The sequence below is a fragment of the Coturnix japonica genome, chromosome 2 (assembly GCF_054131305.1).
Source record: "Coturnix japonica strain WE chromosome 2, WE-NBRP24, whole genome shotgun sequence".
Classification (NCBI taxonomy): domain Eukaryota; kingdom Metazoa; phylum Chordata; class Aves; order Galliformes; family Phasianidae; genus Coturnix; species Coturnix japonica.
In genome coordinates this window covers 80,519,115-80,542,749 of record NC_140664.1, presented here as the reverse complement: position 1 = coordinate 80,542,749, position 23,635 = coordinate 80,519,115, and the positions used below count along the sequence as shown (strand labels likewise).

The 23,635-nt window shown below is 33.2% G+C and overlaps 1 protein-coding gene across 6 annotated transcripts in view; it reads right to left on the bottom strand.

Annotated features, from left to right (window-relative positions):
- Positions 1-23,635, bottom strand: part of CDH9 (cadherin 9) — a 94,183-nt gene that overhangs the window by 31,073 nt on the left and 39,475 nt on the right. For 4 of the 6 annotated variants that reach the window (XM_085537809.1, XM_085537810.1, XM_015854463.3 and 1 more), the window contains exon 3: positions 13,454-13,748. The exons of 1 other annotated variant lie outside the window; for it this stretch is intronic. In XM_085537809.1, the coding sequence (XP_085393935.1) occupies positions 13,454-13,748 (295 nt within the window). Of the gene's footprint in view, positions 1-13,453; positions 13,882-23,635 lie in introns of all 6 variants that reach the window. One more of the 6 variants, XM_085537812.1, reaches the window with a different exon arrangement.

The following is a 23,635-nucleotide window of genomic DNA, read 5'->3' as shown; positions in this document are numbered from 1 at the left end:
GAAATGCAGGAAAACCAAGCTATGATTAGCAGAATAGCTTCCTTTCTCAGAAATCTTTTCCTTTTTCCGTCCTTCCATACCAGTAAGACCAAATGTGCCTTATTACTCATTTCCAAAATATGAGATACTATACTTATGCAGCTTTACTCTTGAAACAATCCCTTGTATTAAATAAACATGAGAGGGATGTTGTCACCATTTCTTATGCGCAGTGTGTTTCGATGCTTCAGCATTTTGTTCTGTGCCTCCTTTTCTACAATAAAATCTATTCACATTTCAGAATGCATTATCAAGACTTGCATTAAAGTATGTGCTAAAGATTGCTTGACTGCACAGAAAGATGCAGTGTTGCTAAACTACTCTGTCTAATCTGTTTGAAATGCTGTGTGGGCTGCAGGCTTTTGACAGTGAATACAAAACATATACAATTGCAAAATAATGTCTCAAAATGAGTTGGAAAGAATGGGAAAGCTGAACAAAGCCTCTAGCCCTTGACCTCCTGCTGTTTGGTATCTTGATATAGTAACTTTAGTTTTCCTTTGGTAGTAATTGTGACTGCAAAGTGCATCAGATGCTCTGTATGAGAATTTGAAAACATTTATGGGCACAATAAGAAGTGAAAAATAGTAAAAAGAATGAGAAATAGATTGAAGTATGAGTGGGTGAACAAGAATGTGGTTGTTTGCTCTTTGAGGAAGCTTTTCTTTCTTCCCCTCTCACCATAAAGGGAATCATTTCTGAAACAATGCTCATGCCATCAAATGGCAGTGATAAGAGTAGTTAGACTCTTTCAAGTGTTTATGTTGATTACCTCTTACATTGCATTTCCTTGAATAATGAGATAAAGTGATCTGACATCCATAATTAAAGAACAGCAGCCTAGAACTCCTCGTACATTTGTTCAACACGATTCAAGTACTCACAGTTTCAGTCCAAGAGATGAAAACAACAACAAAAAAACCCCACTCTACCTCAAGAGAATAAATAAATAAATAAACCTACAAATTCAATATTATCATTAAAAATTCTAATCAAAATTATGATGAAATACATTGGCCACATTTTTCTGGGCTTGGCAATGTTATGCATATGTTAAGTTTTCCAGTTATAATTAATTTTGAATGAAAACAGTATGTGCAATAAGTAATACCATAATTAGCCAGATAATTACCTTAATTATTTCTGTCTGTCTGCCTTTACAGAGTGTGCAAAAAGAGGTTAGGTTGACCTACTAACCAACTAACAAGTGCCATCCAAGTCAAGTAGTTATTCCACCACTTAAAAAGCCCTTAAAGTTCTGCTTCTTTATGAAAGGTGAAAGTTGTGAATCTTGTCCATTTTGCCTCACCTTAATTCCTGAAACACTCCAAAAGGGAGAAACAACTTTTTCAGGTGTTCTTCTGAAAAATTTGGGAAGAGTGGTCTCCCCCTTGATCCTGGTAGTAGAAGCTGTAGTTCATAAATGTTTCAATATGTTACCTACTTACTAAAAATCCCGATTAATGAGTAGCTGTTTCAATCATAATCATATATTCAAGGTTATTTATATTTTCCAAATTATAAAATCATAAAGTAATTGTAAGGATAATATTTATTCAATTTCTTTTCTACTGTCAAGGCCTTCTTTGCAGAACACAGCATAAAGAATGCCCTTAAGTGAATTATTCATGAAGAATTTTCTGCTTTTTTTCTGCTGTTGTTTTTTTTCCCCCTACAAAGAAGTTACTTGGGGACCTCCATTAAGTCTATACTTTAAGTCTTCACTTAAAAGTCAAAAATCAGACCTAAAAGAAACAGGTTTCAAGATTTGTCACAGGACTACACTTAATGTTTCCTACATATAAGCCTGTACAGTTCTGTATTTTATACTGTAGTGCATGCAGATGCATAATTTTTCAGGAAGAATGTATTCAGTTTCCTTTACCTATCTTTCATTTGCCCTCTCATTTCAAGCTTGGCTTTTGTATATCTTTATTAGATTTTGTGGTTTCTTTACTGCAGATTTCTGTTTAGTGGAGTAGAATTTCATGTGAATCTTCAAAATTCTTCTGCAATACAAGTAGATAAAAATCTTAACAGTTTCTATTTTTTTCCAGCTCCACAGACAAATTGGATCAAAATCTGAGTGTTAATACCTATTTTGACTATGAATGTAGTACATTATTGTCAAGACAGTAGGCTGACCTCATATTTATTAGTTTGGTGTTTTCATCCTCTGTGGGAACTCCTGCTTAGATGTTTAAAGTCTGTCTCACTAAACATTAAGACAGCTGTAGAAAATTATAATTTTCTATGAAAATCCAATAAAGAAATTATTATGAAATTTAAATTTACATCAGTTTAATATGCAATTCATCAAAGCCTCTTGCTTCCATTGTGTTTAGATACAGTGGATGTCTGTGGAAATGACAGCAGAGCTGCAGTTTGAAGGTAAATAAGAGTCTAAAGCAGAGGCAATGAAACAAATTCCAAGGTTGTCTTAGTTCTACGTGGGTTTTTTTTGTTTTGTTTGTGTTCATTACATTAGTACCGAGAGCGGTGAGGTGCAGAATCAGACTGCCCAGAGAGGCTGTGGATGCCCCGTCCCTGGAAGTGTTCAAGGTCAGGTTGGATGGGGCCCTGGGCAGCCTGGTCTAGTATTAGATAGAGAAGATGATGAGCATGCCTGTGACAGGAGGGTTGAAGTCTGATGATCCTTGAGGTCCCTTCCAACACAAGCCATTTTATGATTATACAATACTGTTTTTAGACAAAAGCAAAATAGTTCTAGAAACTGCATGATTCTATGTAGGTGAATATAGATGTAAGTACAATTTTAGGAGATTCTAAGTCACAAGAATGTAATGTTATTATTTTCAGACATTTCATTTATTTTCAAAAGAGTTAAAATGTCTGCCAAATGATTCAAATGCAGGGGCTTTCTCTTTTTTTTTCAGTGGTGTTAAGAGATAGGACAAGGAGTCATTGGCACAAACTGGAACACAGGAAGCTCCATTTGAATATGAGAAAAACTTATTTACTTTGAGGGTGACTGAGCTCTTAAACAAGTTGCCCAGAGTGGTTGTGGAGTCTTACATGTTTTAGAAATATTAAGCAGTTCTTGAGAAGCTTCTTGGAAACAAACAAACAAACAAACAAACAAACAAACAAACCAATAACTATCTTTGTGTTTTACTTTCAAAAAATAGTCATGTGTTAGCATTATTTCAAAAACTAAGCCTGACATTTTACAGTCAGCTGCATAGCATTAGCAACTAAAATGCGTACTCAAGCATCCAGAAAGCTGCCTTTGCTTCTAAAAAGGATTGAAAGCTTCTGTATTCAGGAGATTAGACTGAGTGAACATCCCAGAGGTTTACCCTTATGCTTTAAAATAATAAAAAATGAAATAATACTCCCAAATACAGTTTGCAAATCTGTTTAATGGTACATATAGACAATTATCAAGCTGATTTAACTATGATCTATTCAACTCCAATTCATGATTTAGATCCCTGTGTCCATTTGAGAAATCTAATTCTCATAAATCATTTAAAGGAAGATATATTTCAGGCATCTAAGATTACTTTATTAGTTTAACTTTATGGTGTGAAACAAAACAAAAACAAAACAAAAACAAAACAAAAACAAACAAACAAACAAAAAAAACAACCCAGCAACAACAACAAAAAACACAAAAAAAAAACCAACAAGAAAACTTGTGGATTTGTGTGATGTAAATCGAGGTATTAATGCTGTCACTTGAACTTAAAGAAACCTACATTTAGACAACAGATTACCTCTCTACTCTTAACTTGCTTATTTTAATGTTTTTAGTGTTTTAGTTTCAATAAAGGTTGTTGCACACATATGTTCAGTTTAATGTGTTGCTTCTAATAGAGGCATAGGTGTTCCTAATTTTAGCCATGTTAATTAAACCCTAGTTATGCCAGTCCTTTGCACATACATTTCAATTGCTGCAAGCTCCAATATGGTCATATAAGTGAGGTCTCATTGCATCTGTTACATTGCAGCCTGTCTTAAAAGAAGCCAAGTTATCTCCACAGGTAACAGCGGATAAATGAAAAAACCTGGTGCCTGGAAACTGGCATCAAGCATGGGATTTGGTCTTTTCTGTAGCTCTGAAAACAGATTAAACATGGCTGTGAATAGTAATTCATTTTTGCATCAAATGCTGTATAAACAATATACGTTTTTATGTACACTGCCTGAAGCAGCATGGCTGCCCCTTTTCTCTTATTTTCAGAATGTCATTGAGATTTCTACATTTTACTTGTGAGGCCATGACAGATGAAAGGACCTTGGTTGAACACCCTATATATCTAAAGGAAAATATCACTAGATATATAGGACATACATATCCCATTTTACTGTGCTGCAGTGTGAGTAGAAGCACTGATGTAAAGGATTCAGGCCCATTAGGCTTTTGTTTAGAGATTAGAGTGCTACATTGAAAAACTACAGAAGTAAATGGGAGTAAAATGGGCACATCAAACAATTTTTAGTGTAAGTATGATGCTAGCAATTTAAACATTAATTTCAATCTCTAGTCTAGAACTTCCTCTATTACATTTATTATTTCTTTTCAATGTATATAGATAATGGGAAATAGTAAAATTGTTGCAATAAAGTATCCAGGCCAACAGTATTGTACTGAATAATTTCAAAGAGAGATAAAAGGAAACTACATTTAGTTTAGACCAGGACTGAAAATTCCCCTTGGCACAAAGGCTGTCACTGAGAAATGTTCATTGATGTAACAGATGAACATATGTAGCCTTCCTTTGATTGGTGGGAAATTGAGACACACAGAGAATAAACTTTTCATTCCATCTTCCAAGTGCAGGCCAGGCAATCTGCGAAGCCTAGAGCCCTATATAGTGCTTTAAAATTTGTTCTACTAATTGCTGCATCAGAACTGCCCTCATCTCTTCCTATAAGAAATGATTTAGACCTTGAAGGATGAGCAGGTAGATGTGTACAGGAGCATAATGGAGGTCAAAAAATTCACAGTGAGTTGGCAGCAGCTCAGTTTTCACAGAAAAGATATATGTATGAAAAGTATCTACACTTCACTGTGTTTAAAGCGAGAGACAGTTACCTTTCCTTTCTGACTGCAGTTCTACAAAAGTACCATTTCTAGCACCAAGACAGAGTTATTTCTCATAGGGAGTTAATAGATGGCTTTGGTTTTCCACTTGTGTTCCTTGAGAGGGAAGATGTAGTAATAAAATAAAATAAAATAAAATAAAATAAAATAAAATAAAATAAAATAAAATAGCATAACAAAACCATGTTAAGAAGATCTAAGGATTTGTTAGCCAAAGAAAATGGAATCAATCAAGAAATTTTTAGTTTATCTGTGAAGTAGTCTTCTCTGTTTTTCCTGCTTTACTTTGCATTTGCACACTCCTGCCACTTCATGAACACAGTTTCTGGCACAAGTCTAACCTTGTGTGATCTGATCAGGGGAAGAAAACTAGTGAAACTAGTACTGAGGCTGAATTCATTTCTTTTTCCTGATGATTAGCTCCTTAAATTTTATTTTATTTTTTAGTTTAGAGAGCAGATGAGGCATAAGTCAAGAAAATCAGGATCAGAGATACAGTAAGAGTTGCTACTTTTGCTTGCATCTTGAGACCCACTTATCTGTAATGTGAAAATGTTTTCACATTTCATCTTAAGCTTGTGAATGATTTAATTTTTTCAGATGCACTGATTTGAATCTTATTAACACTGATTTATTTAATTCTTTTCCTCATTTTTCTGAATATGCAGTGCTTCTCAGTTCTTTCAAGTGAAACAGTAATATATCCCACATAAACTGTAAGGGAACTATGATTTCTCTGGTGATTTACAAGGAAATTTTCCAGAATTTATAGAAGATTTTATTCCAATTTTCTCTCTACCTTCATATACATGCATATATATCCAAACAATTCTCATATACTATTCAATACTTCTAAAATTTACCTTCATTACTTATACACATAAGGAAAAATACCCCTTTCAACACAAGAAGGAGGAAAAGATGAAATTAATGTTTCTTAAAATAAATTCTAAGTATGTAAATTATGATAATATGTAAGCAAGAACATGATATTGCAGGTTAGCAAAGTAATTTTAGTCAGACTACAGCAAAATCAAGACCGTCATCCATACATTTATTTATAAGAATCTGAATCCAAGGAAAAGATGCAGAAAGAAAATATAACTGCTTGGTGCTGAAAAAAGGAAGACAAAAATTGCCTCCATTAAATCATTTATACAAAGCTACAGGTTAATATTTACTGACATGAGCAAATTCTAAAATAGAAAATATTATGATTACTGTATTTTGTTCAGGACTTTTGTTGTTATTAGTTGTTTGTTTGTTTGTTTGTTTGTTTGTTTTTCTAATAAACTATAGGCTCAATTTGGTCTTATATTTCAATATGGAATAGCAAACTGTGAGAAATGTGGTTTTATGATTTTATGATGATGAAAAAGCAATGTAACTAAAGTAAATATCAGAATGTAGCCCTACTGAAATCCACTGGTAATTGTAATACTTAATGTTAGATAACACAGAAAAGGTAAACAATACTGGAATTTCTAAAACAACCATTGTGTAATTGATGTTGCAGCATACAACTACACAGTAGTAAAAATGACAGTATGATCCTGTAAGTTTTCCTTCATTTTGATCTGTCTTTTTCTGTTTCTCTTTGTATTTATGTATTATACATGTATCTTTAATTTAGAGTAGCTGTTAAATACAAGGCATGAATAAGCATGCTGTAATGCTGCATGCCTGAGTCTAAAATGGTCATATCTCTATTTCATGTATAATACCGCACTATCAAACTTCACTATCCAGCACTGAAATAAAAATTTTCATAGGAAAATGTTCAATTTTAAGTTTAACCATTTAGAATGTGGCCCTCCCTCCTCACACATTATACAAATCTTGTCATACAGAGATTCTGAAGGGGGAAGTGACTTTCCTCAGATCTATAAAATCCAGAAAATACCAGTGGAGCTTAAGTATGGAGAAATGTATGATAGACTAAATTAGACATTATCCCTTCCCTCAATAAGATAAACTGAAACATAAAAGTGTTTTAGAAAATACTCATCAGCCACAAGTTAAAGACTTCTAATGAGGGGAAAATAAAATAAAATAAAATAAAATAAAATAAAATAAAATAAAATAAAATAAAATAAAATAAAATAAAATAAAATAAAATAAAATAAAATAAAATAAAATAAATAAAATAAAATAAAATTGTAAGCCTTACTCATTAACATTATCAGGGCAGGTGCAGGAGAGCATAATAATATTGACCCAAAAGTCAAAATGGATTTTAATCCACAGAATATCACATTGCTATATTAGCTCTTTAAAAAATTCTTAAGAACATTTTTTTTTTCTTTTTTTTCTTTTTTTTTTTTTTTTTGAGAAAAGTAGCTGTCATAGTAAAGTGTGTGGGGGGTTAGTTTTATTTATTTATTTTAGTGTTTTTGTTGTTGTTGTTGTTGATGATGATGTTTGTTTATTTGTACAGGCAATCACATTTTAGTTAGACAAATGCTTAGATCAAATTTTATACTGGTTTAACATGTGTTTGACCCTTCATAGACTGTTTTTGATGAAAGCCTCAAAGTTGAAATAAATCAATATGTTTCAATCATTGTCAGAGCTGTACTTTTCCTCTTACATAAAGAAGTACTGAAGACATTATTCTCCAGACACATAAGTATTTGTGTTCTCAGAAGTTTCCACCCATCATATTTCTAAAATATAGCCAAATCAAAATACATCATGCTTAAAATCCACCTGCTCTTCATCGTGACCAAGATTTCATCTTTCAGTTTTAGCATTACATTAATTTCATATGTTGAAAATCTTGTGTGAACATCCTGTTTTCCTCTACGTTCTGTATTTTATTTGATTAACATCTATTGTTCTGTCTAGAGTATTATTTCACATTTTGAAATTATTTTTCATCAATTTACCTCATCTGAAATCTTATCAATCTGAAATTCTTTTACTGTTCTATTTACAAACATAGCTACTGCAGTTATTAACCAGCAGTTCTTCAGTACAGTAGCTTACTTTAATAAGAAATTTCATGTTGCTGAGTTTTAGAATCTCTTAAACTTTATAATTTAATTTTTTAAGTTAATATCAGTGTGAGCAGTTAGCATGATCATTACCGTAAAAGCTATCTGAAATTAAACTGCAGTCAGCTCACTTCACTAGTTTTGATTGCTTCTAGAACTAACTTTGCTGTACAGTATTTTAGGTATACCCATAATGCTGCTAGGGACATGATTGGATCAGAGATAAGCATAGCCAAGTTAATTTACATGCAGCTTGATGGCTGCAGTGCAGATACTACAGCATAGGATCAGCATAAACTAATGCACAAATAAGCATTCATTCCTTCTGGGCTTGGATAGGTTATGCTGAAAATCCGTGTTACATTCTCACTCTTCTTACTATCAAACAAGTCAAACATGAGTGAGCTTTGCCTACTGGTACTGAAAATCACACATTCTGTCAGAGGTGTTGGCTTATCTTTTTCCCTTGTGTGCTCTAGATCTAGCTATTCCAAGAAACAGTCAGTAACACAGTGAGAAGTATGTAGTATGACACAGAATTTGAATAACAGATACATAAGCATATGGAAAATAGTTAGTGGTGATTTCAGTCCAACTCCTCATTCACAATGACATTTTCCTGAGAGTTCAGAAATATGTGTAGTCCTCATTGTAGTTAAATTTGCAAAAAGACTGTAGATTTAATATTTATATTTTAAAAATCTTTAGATTTAAGACACAAAATTGATATAAAGAAGTCAACAATAGTAAGAAAATGAAAACTTCCCAGATTTTTTTACCTCATTATTGTGAGTGCATTTGTTTCTTAAGAGGTATAGTGCATTTAGGTAGTTCTTTCCAGTCAGAAAAATGATAAGGCATACAATGATCTGTCTATACATAGTTAGAAAAAATAGCAGCAATAATCCTGAGTATTTATAGCATGTAATACAGTTCTACAGTGACTTCTTCATTCTACGTTCTCTGCTAGGGATTCTTGATTTTCTTTTGCAATTCTTATTGTCTTCATTTGTTATAGAGTCTTAAAGAGGCACTTAATTCTTTCTTCAAAAGCATGGGTGTCCAACTTTTCAGCTTGTCTGGAGTTCACTGAGTGAAGAGGAACTGTCTTAGGCCACATATCAAATATATATTAAATCTATATAATTAATAAAAATTCCTTTATTTTTAAATAATTGTATTAAAATATATATAAAAATAATAACAAAAACTTAAAGTTAGTGGTATCATGTTTTTGTGAAACTAATGAATATATTAAATTATTTTGTGAAATAACACAAGCCAATTTAAATAAGAAAGCAAATGTGTCTGCTTAATAACAAAACCCACCTATCTTCAGAGGCACACACACGCAGGTGGGCTGAAATGTTATCAGTAATCACTGTTTTACTCACTCAGTGGCACAAGAGTAGTGACACGTAATACATGAGTTTCAGTTCAACTGAGTGTGTGAGGAGGGTGCGAGAAGCAGATTTAGCACTGTTCTGCTCCCAAACCTCTATAGCATTCCACTGTTGCCTAATAAGCCCCCATTCAAATTATGCACAATAGATTCATAAAAAAGGAATATATTGCTAAAAGTCACATCAAAATGTTAAAATTTGTGAGGCCGCATCACTAGCTGTCCAGGGCCCACAAGCCACAGGTTGGACAAATATGTTCTAAAGCCTTCTAATCTTCTTGAATGCACTTTTGTAATCTCAGTCTTTTCCTTTTCTATTCTTTTTTCACTGTTTTCTGATCTTCCTTTTGAGATATACTAATTTTCCTAACAACAGCAACCCTACCAAACAGTATTCACTCTAAAATTCCTCTGGACACGTTGCTCTTCTATCACCATTTATTTTACATAACTCTATGACATTAGACATTTTTTTTTTAAAGATATCCTACCAAATGTGGAACTTTCAATCCAAGAGATAATTACACAGCCCATTGCTAACCTACATTACTTTGAGTCCAACTTTTGCTACTTTCTCCTTTTCTTTCTTTCCCCTGCATTTTATTTTATGCACCATTTAGTGCATTTTGCTGGCTTATACTAATCTGTCTTTCTTTTATCCAGTTAGTTCAAGAACTACATCATTTTCATTCTGTATTGTATGTTTTCTGTTGTGTGTTTTATGGGAAAGTTTATTTGAGAACCATTTGTTCACTCCCAAATTGCATTCCCTGTAGGGAATTTTTTGCACCTTTTTCCTCCCAGGTCATTTACTCCAGTCATGGCATCTGCTTCCTCATCTGGAGGAATGAGGCAAAGAGACTCCAAGGAAGAATACCTTTTTGTATTTCTCACCTACCTTAATGTACTTTATACTGCTTAATTAACATTTTTATGACTAACTGCAGAAATACAAAATTTCTGCTCCTTGAATTCACTGATCTGGGCTTGGGGCCGCCTTCTCTGCTGCTTTTATAAGTGAAAAATGTACTTTTACTCACTCAAATTCAAATGCTAAAAATTGACGTTCTGGAGTAAGATTATGGTTCCAAATACAAACAATATCAAAGAAGAGCAAAAAGCAACTTATATTCCTTTTTTGCCTCTACACTGAAAGCTAGAAAACTTTCATTTTACCACTTAAAAGCTTTTTCTGTAGTGCTGTCTTCACAGTAAAACACTTTACTGCAGTTTTTTATTTTTTTATTGACAATTTATTTAAAGTACATAATTAAATATTATCTTCTTCCTTATCGCTTATAGACATTTCATAGTCTTAAAGTCTCACAGGCAGTTCCAAGGCACTAGGTCCTATATTTCTCTATTATTTTTATGCTTTTCCACTGATTCTTAGGAGACTGGACTAAGCATTTAGATTTATCATGGACATAATGTTTTTTACCTTACATATTCCAGTATAGTACCTTACTTAAAAAAATATTTCAAGTTAAATGTAACATGTACACTGACAACACTTTTCCCTCACAAGTTATCAGAAAAGAAAATTCTGAATTGGAAAATATTTTTCTGTTTGAATGCATCTTTAAAATAACAATTTTAAGGCTCTTCACAGTATATGTAGTACTGTAGGAATTCCATTCTCATTATTATAAAATTGTCAGGTTACACCATCACTGAATCATAGAATCATAAAATATTTTGGGTTGGAAGAGACCTCAAAGATCATCAAATTCCAAACCTTTGCTGAAGGCAAGACTGCCAACCTCTAGATCAATTACTAGATCAGATTGCCCAGGGTGGTATCCATCCCTCCAAGGATGGGCATCCACAACCTCTCTGGGTGGCCTATTTCAGTACCTCACTACCCTCTCTGTGAAAAACCTTCTCCCGGTATCTAAACTAAATCTCCCCTCCTTCAGTTTAAAACCATTCCATTTGTCCTATCACTATCTATCTATCTGTGTAAAAAGTTGATTTTTCTCCTGTTTGCAATCTCTCTATAAGTACTGGAAAGCAATAATGAGGTCTCCCCACAGCCTTCTCTTCTCCAGACTGAACAAGCCCAGCTCCCTCAAACTTTCTTCATAGGAGAGGTGCTCCAGCCCTCTGATCATTCTTGCGGTCCTCCTCTGGATCCTCTCCAAAAGCTCAATATCTTTCTTATGATGGGGGCCTGGACTTGAACATACATGCTCCAGATGGAACCCCACAAGGGCAGAGAATAGGAGAACAGTCACTTCCAATGCCCTGCTGGCCACCCTTCTTTTGATGCAGCCCAGGATATCATTGGGCTTCCAAACTGCAAGCAAACACTGTTGGCTCATATTACAGTTTTCATCTACCAGAACCCCTAGATCTTTCTCCACAGAGCTGCTCTCAGTTCTTCCAGTCTGTATGCACACCTGGGATTACCTTGACTCAAGTGTGAAACCTTGTACTTAGGTTTGTTGAACCTCATTTTGTTCACAAGGGCCTGTTTTTCAAGTTTATCAAGGTCATTCTGGATAACATTCCTTCATTCTATTATGTCACTGTACTACCCATCTTGGTGTCGTCAGCAAACTTGCTGAGGATACACACTCAGCCCCATCCTCTGTCACTGATAAAGATGTTTAAGTGTATTGGTCCTAATAAGGATGGACTGCTGGGGGACACCACTCATTACTGGCATCCGCCTGGACATACTTCCACTGACCACAACCCTCTGACTATGTCCTTCCAACCAGTTCCTTTTTCATCGAATAATCCACACTTCAAATTCATATATCTCCAATTTTGAGGTAGGGATGTGATGCAGGGCTATGTCAAAAAAGGCTTGCACAAGACCAGGTAGATGACATCAGTTGCCACTGATGTTCACTTCATCCACTAATGCCATCCATCATAGAAAGCCAGATACATTTGGTGATGATTGTTAACTTCAGGAAATTATTTTTGCAAAGATGCATATTGGTTGCAAATATTCATAGGTGCTTTTTTTTTCTTATCTGTCACAGAAATTGCATCATCTAGGGCCAATTTTGGAAACCATTACACTAATTCGTGATAAGTAAGTAACTCTTGATATTTACCTATGTGTTCCCCATAGTCCCATGTATTTTACACTTACTCGTCAGAGTGATTGTCTCTACCATAAATATTTAAAATACATAGACAATCATGATTTACTCTAATGAATGCATGATTGTGAATACTATCTATGATGCTATTATTTCTACAAAACTTGAAGATTTATTATACTTTGAGGCTATATTTCTCACTCAACTACTCATTGTGTTCCACATCTCTCAATGCAGCTGTGAATTGCTTTAAGCTAGTTATTTCTTATGAAAAAATATTTATTTAGCCAAAGAACTTATTTATTTGAGAAAGATGTTCATATGTTTGGTATCCTAAATAGTAATAATAGTGATAATAATCACAATAATCACAATAATGTCAAAAACAAAGAAATAAAAGCAACAATCAAAAACCAAATCTGTCAGTACTTTATCAAGATATTTTGCATACATATTACATATTATGTAATACATATTATGCATTTTGATACATAAATTGATTTGAATACTTACTTGCTAAAAGTATAGTTTGGTAGATTGAACTTTGTAAATATAAAGAAAATGTATTTTATAGAAATGACATTCTCAGCTACTACAAAACTGTGTTGTAAATGATAAGACAGTTTTTTATCTTACATTCTTTGCAGGTCCAGTGGGCTTAAAAGAGAAAAAAGTAGCTTATAATATGGAAAAATGATTTAAATGTGGATGGAGATTAAACAAATAAATAAAAACATGAAGCAATAATTTATGTTCCCTATTGACAGTGGATTTTTTTTTCCTCGGATGTTCATAGAACCTAAGTATCTCAGATAAGAAATTATTTGCAAGTTCCAAATCAACCCAAAAATATTTGGATTGTACATAAGGATAGTTTTTTACCTACCAACTCCAGACATCTCCGGAATACTGGCGGTGTACAGATCCTTGGTGAATTTTGGTTCATTGTCATTGATATCGTGGATTTTAATGATAAATTCAGACTCTGGCTCCACTTGTCTTCCAGACTTTCTGTCTATAGCCTTGGCACGTAGCACATACAGGGACTTTTCTTCTCTGTCCAATTTCTTTGCAGCATGAATATCTCCTGTATTTTCATCTATAACGAACAGACTGCCAGCCCCATCTCCTGTTAATATGTATTTTAAATTTCCATCTCCTTTATCTTGGTCAGTGTGTAGCTTCAGGGAGGTAGAAAAGAAGAATTCTATAAATATATGTATTGTTATTACAGACCAAATCATTCAGCACATATGAATAAGTCTGTACAATCTTGACTGTAATTGGGGTCAGCAGTGGTTATCTTCTGTTTCACTGTTGAAAAAATTACAAATTTGAGACTCAGTCATACACAAAAAAAAAGTAGTTCTAAACAAATTTATAAAGACACGAGGAAACACTGAAGATGATGTAGTAATGTTCAGAATTAGCACCCTGAAACAAAAGATAATACTTCTTTAAATAGTCTATCAAGAAACTGATAGTAGTCTTCTTATTGAAGATTTTAAAGATGACAGGGAGTGTAAAACTTGCAAGTTTCTATTTGGAAAATAAATCTTGTTTTCCCATTTATTGACTGTTGAAAATGCACTCTTGCATTAGTATCTTGTAACGAGAAAAAGATTTTAAGGAATAAAGCTCTTGATCTTCCCCAAATCACCTATAAGTGTTTTGGTTTAAGCAACTTGTGTTTCTAACAAATTTCTTTTGAAAGATCTTGCCTCAGTTAATTACTACCTTCCTTCTAGTCCTCTCCACATGGGTGAAATAATTCTCAAAAACACTGGGGGGTAAATTTTCAAGGCATCAAGTGGGATTTTACAGTTTTTCACTTACTACACTTCTCCATAAGAGTTCAAAACAGTATACTTGTGAGCTTACAAGTACTGATTACTTGCTGTACAGTACCATTGTGAAAAAGTGCTTAAAAACAACAGCTAAAGCAAGCCCTTAGGGCTGTCTCGGATTTTAGAAATTCTGATACAATACTTTTCTTGAATTCTAAAATTTCATTTACAGGGGCAAATGCTTGCTTTTTAACATCACCTGCAGTACATTTTCCTCAGATATATCTTTACATTCACATTGGACCGTAGCTCAGTAACCTGAATGTTTTTCAAATATGGTTAAAAAGAATCCAGCTTTTTTTTTTTTTTTTTTTTTTTTCTCTCTCTGAATAAAATTCTAGATTGTCAGTAAATCCAGAAAAGTTATTTTTATCTTTTGTTTTTCTCATTTTTTTACTTTAGTCTCTGCTTATCTCCCTGTTTCACAGCTGAACCACTGCATCATTCCATTGCTACACATGTATGAAGGGTAATAGTGGAGGATTTTGTTAAATTCCTTCAATTTTACTTTTTTCCACTGATTTTACAGTGTAACATAACACTATTCGCCGTATGTAAGCTGATTATTCTCTTGTTCTTCTGGAGCAAAAAATGGATGATATGACTATCAGAACAATTTTACTGTACTGGACTTGCTGTATTCAGTGTACCTCTGTAATAAATCTCTATGAAAATTCTTAAGGATTAAATACAACATGTTCAAAGAGTTTAATACAATATGCACATAGCACTCAAAAAAATCCTTAATGGCAATTTGCCAGCTCTAAGGAGAATACAGAAAAAGTAGACTTAAAGACTGCATCTTAGTACAGAACGTGGAGTTTTATGTAATTAACAGAGCTCATTAAAAACATTTGATTATGAAACCTATTCTTATTTCTAGGACAAAGAAAAAAAATCAATATGGATTTCTGTGTATATCAAGTACAAAATATAGTGTGTTACTTTCAGTCAGATGATTTTGTTTTGTGTCATGCAGCACAATTTCTGTACACTAGGAAACACTGCACAATTATTCTTGAGATGTTCCGCACTTTGTGGCATATAGCTTTCATTTATTTTCTTAAGGTAGAACCTCTTCAAAATATGCCAATAAGGTCTGATGTTGCAGACTCAAAGAGTGATCCCATGGAGCAGTAGAACGAAAATCACCCAATATTAGTATCAGATGGAAAAGGTAACATGAGGCCTGGGGATAGTGTTAATGAGATTGTAGCCTCAATTAAGCTTATTCCTTATCCTTTGTTAATATTAGTAAACATATATATATACATATTCAAACGCAGTTATTGATATAAATTTATATGACTTGTTATACAAATTAAACTAGACTCTGGCCTACAGGTATCATCTCCATAGCAGTCTACCTCACAAACTGCATGTGAAGAGACTTAACTATCAAGAGCATCAGTCTTGAATTCTCAGGAATGCAATTTCTCCAGTGACACTGAAAGTTTTCTGCTTTTCAAAATAAGCAATCATTTCTTAAACAAAATATAGCACAATTCTGAAAAAGGAAGTGGAAAAAAAAAAACAAAAAAAAACATTATGGCAGGGTGTGAAATGAGTTTCTTTGTATTGTTTGTTTGTTTTTTGTTGGTTTTTTTTGCATTATTTTGAACAAAAAATGAAATTCTATATTTAAATAGAAATGTAATGTATGTGTGGAATTATGTCATAAACAATAAATATTAAAAATGCATTTTATTTTCATTAGAAATTATACCTGGAATATTATTTTAATATAATTTGAAATTGTGCTGATGCTGTGGTTTAACCTAGCAACCAGCTAAACACCACACAACCTTTCACTCTCCCAAATGGAATGAGGGAGAGAATTAGAAACAGTATAGAACTCATGGACTGAGATAAAAAACTATTTACTAAGACAGGTAATAATGTGGTTCATATCTGAATACCTGTTAAATGCTTCTCCCAGGCATCTCTGCAACCTATAGAATCTTTTCAGAGAATATAAAAATGACCTTAAAAACAGCATTTTTTTTCATAATAAGAATCCAAGTACAGCTATTAGAAATACTCTTTCTAGATCTAAAGGTCTGTTAATCTACTGCAGTCTGATCCCTTATATCAAAAGAAGACACATGAAGATATGTAGCGACAGTCCAGACTGTGAACATAAATAGTGTTAGCTTGCCAAACTCATTTTGATTGCTCATCTGAACAATTATTTTTGTAATCCAGAACCAACAACCTTTAGCAGAGAGATAATGATGAGCAAGTATTGGGGACACTGATCTTTGTACATTAAAAAGTGATTTTAGATCCTTGGAAAATAGGTTAATTTATTTTAACTGTCATTCCAAACTGCCAACTAAGATATCAGGCAGATCAAACTGTGGTGCATACTTTAAGGTTCCCTGTATCTCATGTTTATACCAGATTTTAAACAGAATTTTCAAGCACAGTATATTTTCAAATAGAATGTGATTTCCAGGCAACAGATTTTTATATCCTACTGCCCACTTTCTAATTGACAAGACCACTTAAGAACAGTCGCAAAGTAACACTTATTCCATATCTAATAATTTCTAATTCCCTTGAATGTTTTATTTGCTCTTAACATTTGATGAATGAACAAAACATAGAAGATGTTCTGCTGGGTATCTTAATTATCTTAATTACTTATTATTCTTTCACACATATTTATTTTTCTGTAGTCTCCTGTGTTGCTGTTTAAATGCACTGTCAACACAAATTCTCCTGAGGATTATCAGAGACAAAAACATCGATAATACTTATGGCAGTGACAATTAGCTGTTTCTGTAAAAATGTATGTCATATGAATATGAGCATATTTTTAGATGCTCTCTCAATCTTCTTTCTTTATTTGCATGTGAAAAATATGCATCTCAAATTACCCTTTCTATCCAGTTCTACAAAATGATTTTTTGTTTGATGTGATAATCAAGATCATGATATTTTCCAAATAAATCTAGGCATAAATATACATGGGTCCATGTTACTGTAATTTTCAATAAGAAAATGAGTAGAAAGATGATCTCAGAGATCTGTGGCATAATTTTATTTGCCCTAAATTAATACATTGCACCTTTGATCTCCTCATGTACCACTCAATATTTATCAACAAAATGCAGTTATAACACATAACTTCTTGGTTTCAGGTATATTACAGTCCATAACTCCTCAAAAATTACTATCACTACACACGGTAGAAAACAAACCTACACTGGAAGGAAAAGGAATTTCATAAATGGTCAAGTTTAGGAATTGTTATGGAAAGAAATAAAAGTAGGAGAGGAAATAAAAAAATGTTTCTTCTAAGAGGAATAAGAAGAAATGAAGGACAAAGATGCCTCAAGAAGAGGGTAGATCCACGTTTACATTGTGATTTACACTTTCGATGATTTACAGTGAGCCTCTGTATCATGGTATAGAAAAAGGGCTATTACTGCAAACTTCTTATCTCCACTGTCCTCAAGCAGACATTAGGGCTCCTTGCTGATTTGCTCTCTTCTATCTGCTACAGGCACAGCAATGAAAATGTGAAGTGTAATGCTGCTGGTTTGTTTGTTTTGAGGCTATCACAAGTCAGCAGAGAAAACTTGGAAGCTACAACAGAACTCTCTCTTTCTCTCTCTCTCTTTTTTTTTTTTTTTTTGTTTTTTTTCCCCCCATGATTCTGAAAGCTGTTTCAAAAGTTATATATTGATATTATATATATTTCTTTTTTTACCAAATATCTGTTTAAGGATTTGTTGAACCGTATGCAGTTGTCCAAACATTTCTGTTCATTTCATATTTCCTGTGCAATTTATGCCTCAGATGGAAACAACTTTTTCCCCCCAAAACACTGTATACTCAGCCTCTTGGTTTTCAGTATAGTTAAAGTTATTCCCACATGCCAGTCACAACTTTGTCTTTCCTAGAGAGTATTTTACCTTGAGTTTAGTTTTCATTTATGGCTTAAGGCAAAAAGACAGATTTTTTTTATTATTATTATTATTTTTTAAATACTACTATAATGCAGCATTATATTAATAGTTTGACAGCCAGACTGATTCTGTAAAATATATAGGGAAACCTCAGTAGTCTGAACATGGCATACATGTTCAAGTTGCAAAGTGTTCGCAATGGTCAGATTTAGCATGATTCTTTCAAATATTATTGCGTCTTCTTAAATGTGAAGACGCATAATGGAAAGAAACAGAGAATTTTTTTCAAATGTGTCCAAAGTGTAAAGTAATGCAGTAAGCCTTTTTTAACAAGAGGCAGAAAAGAATGTTTCTAAGGCTCATCGGATATCTAGTAATATCTGTAGCCAAAATTTCTGAGCTGAGGAAAGAAAGAGGAAGATCCAGTATACGTTCCTTTCAAAAAACCATGTGCATATTTGCATCGGAATTTTATTTAGATGTATTACTAGAAGTCAAAAAGGTTATTCATATTCAGGTGAGAAAGAAGACAGTAGTTGAGAAGGTGGATGGATGAGTATTGAAAATAAAATAGATGAAATTCACATAAAAATGCAAGAAGTAAACTTGAAATAAGACTTTGTAGCACTCCATTCAACCCCAAAATCTCACATAAAATATGCTGAGTGCTAGAGACAAGTAGGACATTAACCAGTACCCTCATTATATGATTTCAGATTTACAGCAGCTGGGATACAGAACCAACATGAGTTCTTCCTTCATTAACATTTTAACTAATTAAAAACTGTAATGACATCTTAATAACTGCAGTGGTTCTTTAGTGTAGATTGGAGTAGCAGAATCTGCATTGCCTTAATTTTCTATTCATGTATGTTTAATCAAAAGTTTTCTGTATGTTCTAAATGGCAATGTATTTACCTGACATGAATCTGTGACATCAGCACAAACTTCTTAATTAAACAACCTGACTTTGTGTGTAATGGTAACCTAAGTCACTGTATATTAAACAAGGCACATGACATTTACTTTTCTTATCTTCTACTTTTCAGCATCTGGTTCTTGTGTTCAGCTCTCTATTGTTACAAATTCTCTGGGGAACGATACTGTGAAAAACACTACTGACAACAGCTGCAGGTGCTGATTTTGGTTTAATGGGTAGAGGTAAATCTAGTTTTCAGTTAAGAAGTGCTGAGAAGAATTCTTAGAAGTATTTTGGTGCTGCTGATACAAAAACAATTAGGGAAAATTCATTTTCTTCACCCACAAGTTCCCCTTGTAGTTTTAGTACTGGAATACAGCTACTTTCTCAAGTGTCTCCTTCCCTTGTACACCTTCTATATCTCTTGTGTCCTACAAGGTACTCTGTAGTCAAATCGGGAGAAGTGGTAGCATTCTTACTTCTGTACAAAGAATTGGATTTCAGAGCACATAGAATTTGCTTGTCCATTCTACTTTATTGATTCTTCAGATCAGCTGCTGAGATGCAGGTTTTCAGCCTGATTAAAGAAATTAAACTTTTGCTACAGTTTGCCAAAGACTATAATTTTTCTGTTCCAGAACATGAGATACAGGTTTACTGTAAATGACTGTAGTCATCAGTTAGGTCCACAGATCAGAAATTATCACATCGCAACTCAACATCAAACACTGTCACTTTAATCAGTCCCTGGAGCAGTTGGTAAATCCATCATCATTTTAAGGACTTCACAACAAGACAGTACATATATTTTTCATAGATTTTATTTATTTTTTTTCCATCCAGAAGCTTCTGGGTAAAATCTTTCAGCATGTGTGATTTCTTGCAATTTCAGAGGTTTAAAATTCCAAAAGATAAGCATTGAGATAGGCCAAAATAAAATCTCCTAAAATCTCCTTGAAACAGTTTCAGTTTTTTATATGGATTAATTTGGAGGAACAAGGGGAAGAGGGATGTGAGCATGCAACTGAGAGATGCCTATTTCATTCTCATCTTGTCCCATGAATCTAATGTCCTTAAACTTGTCTAGTTATCCTTTGTCCTAATTGCAGAAGAACTGGGCTGATTTAGTTCTGCTCTTTCCAGTTGTGGATCATCCACAATGATCTGAAGAAATTGACAATAACAGGAATTATTTAATAAATTTAATCACAAATATGTACATAAGGGGGGCTTTAAAGGGGAAGGGGGAGTTTGTGTACATACAGCATTATGCAAGAGAAATAGAATAAAACTGAGATGTGTCTGTGTGATCAAAGAAACTCTTTTGCTCTAAAATCCATAAACAGTCTTCCGTTTTGGCAATACCAAAAAACCAGGACCAGACTGCAAGCCAACTACTTCAAAGGAAGCAAACACAAGAATGTGAATTTTCTCTAAGCTGTTCAAATATCTGTTCTTTACAAAAATATTCAAAATATTTGAAGTTATTTACTATCATTAATAAGATTTCTTCTTATTTGAATGCACTTCAGACCTGAAAGAGTGATGATTTTGAGTTCCAAACTTATTCTCAATCAGTTATCTAACAAAAAGTTTCAAACCACAGTGAAAAATATGTATATACTTTTTTTTCCCCCAGAATTTGTGTTCTGCATTTGTCAAGCTAAATATTTTGTGGTCAGGACACTGGATATATCTCTCTAGGAGTTCAGGCCTCAAAATTAATTCTAGAATATGACTGTTTAAATGTGACTGTTTAAAATCCTTAAATTTGAATCCGAATTTAAATATTAAATGAACAGTTGTGGAAGGTAGGTAAGATCCTTTCTTATTTTAATCATCCATTTTTAATGTTTATTTCTTGGCAAAGATAACCAAACAACACAGAAAGAAGAGGTTAAATTAATTTAAGATATTATACTGTTTATTCTACAAGTTGTACTGGAATGGTTAATTTTCATACTAATCAAAGGGCACTCAGTGAAAGTATGCCACAGAGGTATCATCCACCTTTTGTGTTCTTCAGTCTGAGTGCTGTTCCCTGTGCTCACCACTGCTCCCAGACACAGTGACTTGGAACAATCTAAGGTTCAGATTCTCAAAGGTGGATATATCAACATAAGTTTGAAATCAAGAGGGGGCACTATAAGCACCAAGTCTTGAATATATATTGTGATAATGTAGCTTCTTACCTGAACCTATTGCTAAAGGAAAAGTATGCTGAGGAAAAAAAAAATTGTATGTAGTTTGGAAATAAAGAATTTTTTTGCTATTTCTTGTTTGTAACTGATCTCATATTTATTGAAATTTGCATTATGTACTTGTACAGTCCATTTAAATTTCATTTCAGATTAATGTCTTTGGAAGGTCATCATTGTAACAATGGCAAAGTCAGGGTGGCGGCTGGAACATTTACCAAAATAATTTCATTATTTTCCTGGCTCAAGAAAATCTGGTAAGTACAATACCATTTAATAAGAGACAGGCTTTCAGGTTTAACCTAACCCACAGGCTGGTTTTACCTGCCTGATTAAGCATGAGGACTGTTGCTTAGTGGAGAGCAAGGGTAAAGCTGCCTGGGGCTTCTAATGAAAACCGCACAAAAGATGAACAGTACATAAAGAAACTAAAGCATTAGGCTGAAACCAAGTATAAAGCCCTGCAGATCAACAGTGCCACTTCAGCAAGGGTATGTTTAAATTAATCACTGAATCAGCAAGCTGTAAAAGATGAAACTAGATGAATATGGAAACAGTAGGTAATGCAAGAGCTATATAAGAATGAGGTCTAATGATTTTTTTTTGTCACTTGTTGGGTGGGTTTTATTGGTTTCTTTTTTTTTTTTTTTTTTTTTTTTTTTTCTTCTTCTCTTTTTAGAGACTTGGAGCAAATATTAATGAAAAAGGAATCCATCACAACTCATCAGGATATGCAAAAAAGATGAGTTTATATTAGTTTATCAGCATGAGTAGTCAAAGTCCTTGTGTCTGCTTAAAGCACAGAAAAAAAAAATCTGAAACTATTGGACTGTATAATTTTGTATTATTTTTATGGGAAAAAAAATTGGGGGGAAATAGTCTTCAGTGCTAACTGAAAATATCATATCCTTTGCTGAATTACATTTTTGTCTTAGTACTTTCTCAGTAATTTGAATAAGTACATAGAACATCAAGTAAAATTGATGTTCTTGCTAATTATACTATGACTTTTCTGAAACAAAATACTGACCACTACATGTTGAGCATTTGGAGAAAGATTTTAAGATAGAACTTGATAATGTGGTAATATTCAGAATGAGGAATCAAAAATGCTCCTTTTTCAAATATTTTTCAACCTTGACATGCGCTATCATTTCTGCCTTGATTTTCTGTTCAAACAAACAAGTCATGTGAATGTGCTAACTTTTTGCCTTTGCAGTGGCTATTCAATTCTCTAACTGTTGACATTTGTTTCTGTGACTTCGATTGACTGTTCCAACTCTGCTGCCATCTACTCCTCACAAAATTAGATGTTATGTCATTTCTGGTTTCGCTATAGCTGCTCATAAACATAAAATACTTCAAGATATTCTGTTGAAAGGTGCTTACTTATTAGTACTAATAATTCTAATAACAATCATCATAAAATCTTTCTCTACTATGCTTGTCTAAATATACTAAATGTCTAAATAAACATTCTTATTTAAAAAGTAAAAATAAAAATAATAAAAAATCATAGTTTTTTTAAAAGCTTAGGTTTTTTTTAGTCTATATGTTGATTTGATGTATCCTTTTCACACTGAAAATAAACCAGACTTAGCCATTTGAAGTACAAGGTAAGTTAGGCACAGTAGTTCTAATCAGAACAGGTCATTCCTATTTCTCACCATTACCTGTATTTTTGAAATGCTTAAGAATTTCTTCTGGGATAGATTTACGCTTTGTATGCAATTCTAAATGCTTCATATGAATTGGGAATCAGACTGTTACCTCTTCCACTTCAAAAAGTTCAAAATTACTAACCTGCACAGAGATGAAAATATTTTCATATTCTGTGAAACTTGGAGCAACGGTGAAAAAAAAAATATATCTATTTTTCTACTTTACATCCCTGCTCCCAGTTACTTCAGTGTATATATATATACATATATATATATACAGTATAAATACAGAAATAGGCTTGCATGCCAAATTCCTTTTTATATATATATTTATATATTAATACCTACATATTGTGTGTTTAAAATTGTAAATAAATATACATGGTTAAATAAGTGGTTATATCTTATAGCCGCTTGTGTTAAACAGAACATAGAGTATCACAGAATCACAGAATCACATGGGTTGGAAGAGGCCTTATCCATTTGCATCCCACCTCCCTTTAGATATTTATAAATATTTGTCTCA